Source organism: Capsicum annuum, chromosome 4, assembly GCF_002878395.1.
Source record: "Capsicum annuum cultivar UCD-10X-F1 chromosome 4, UCD10Xv1.1, whole genome shotgun sequence".
Classification (NCBI taxonomy): Eukaryota; Viridiplantae; Streptophyta; class Magnoliopsida; order Solanales; family Solanaceae; genus Capsicum; species Capsicum annuum.
The window spans coordinates 183,241,026-183,241,460 of record NC_061114.1 but is presented as its reverse complement, the minus strand read 5'-3'; the positions used below and the strand labels follow the sequence as shown (position 1 = coordinate 183,241,460).

The 435-nt window shown below is 29.9% G+C and overlaps 1 protein-coding gene across 1 annotated transcript in view; it reads right to left on the bottom strand.

The window, feature by feature from the left end:
• Positions 1-396: 396 nt before the first annotated feature.
• Positions 397-435, bottom strand: part of LOC107868788 (disease resistance protein Roq1-like) — a 4,780-nt gene continuing 4,741 nt past the window's right edge. Inside the window, exon 4 of the mRNA XM_016715428.2 lies at positions 397-406. Within this exon, the coding sequence (XP_016570914.2) occupies positions 397-406 (10 nt within the window). The remainder of the gene's footprint in view (positions 407-435) is intronic.

Sequence of the window (435 nt, the reverse complement as noted above, 5' to 3'; positions counted from 1 at the left end):
TCTTCTTTTTCATCGTTTTTTTCTTTTTCAATTTTATTTCTTTGCATTTTTTTTTGTACTTTAGTTTTCCCCTTTATCATTCTTGGTTCGTCCTTTTTGTCATTTTTCTTATTTTTTTATATTCTTTACCTCATTTTTTTTGTCATTGCATTTTATATTTTTTTTACTTTAAATTTATTTGTATCATACTATATATTTCAAATATAATTTATTATTTGTATTTGAATAATTTAGTTGTCAATATGTGCAATTTATCATTTGTATTTATATACAAATAAATATATGAATTAAAATCAACATGGTTATAGTGCAGTGGATGGGGCTGCTCCACCCTTAATCAGAGATCGAGGGTATGACCCTAGTTATGGAGAAAGTTCTGTTGGGAGCGCTGCCACGTTAATGGGCCCTGCAACGCCCGATCCGAATTAGCCGGGG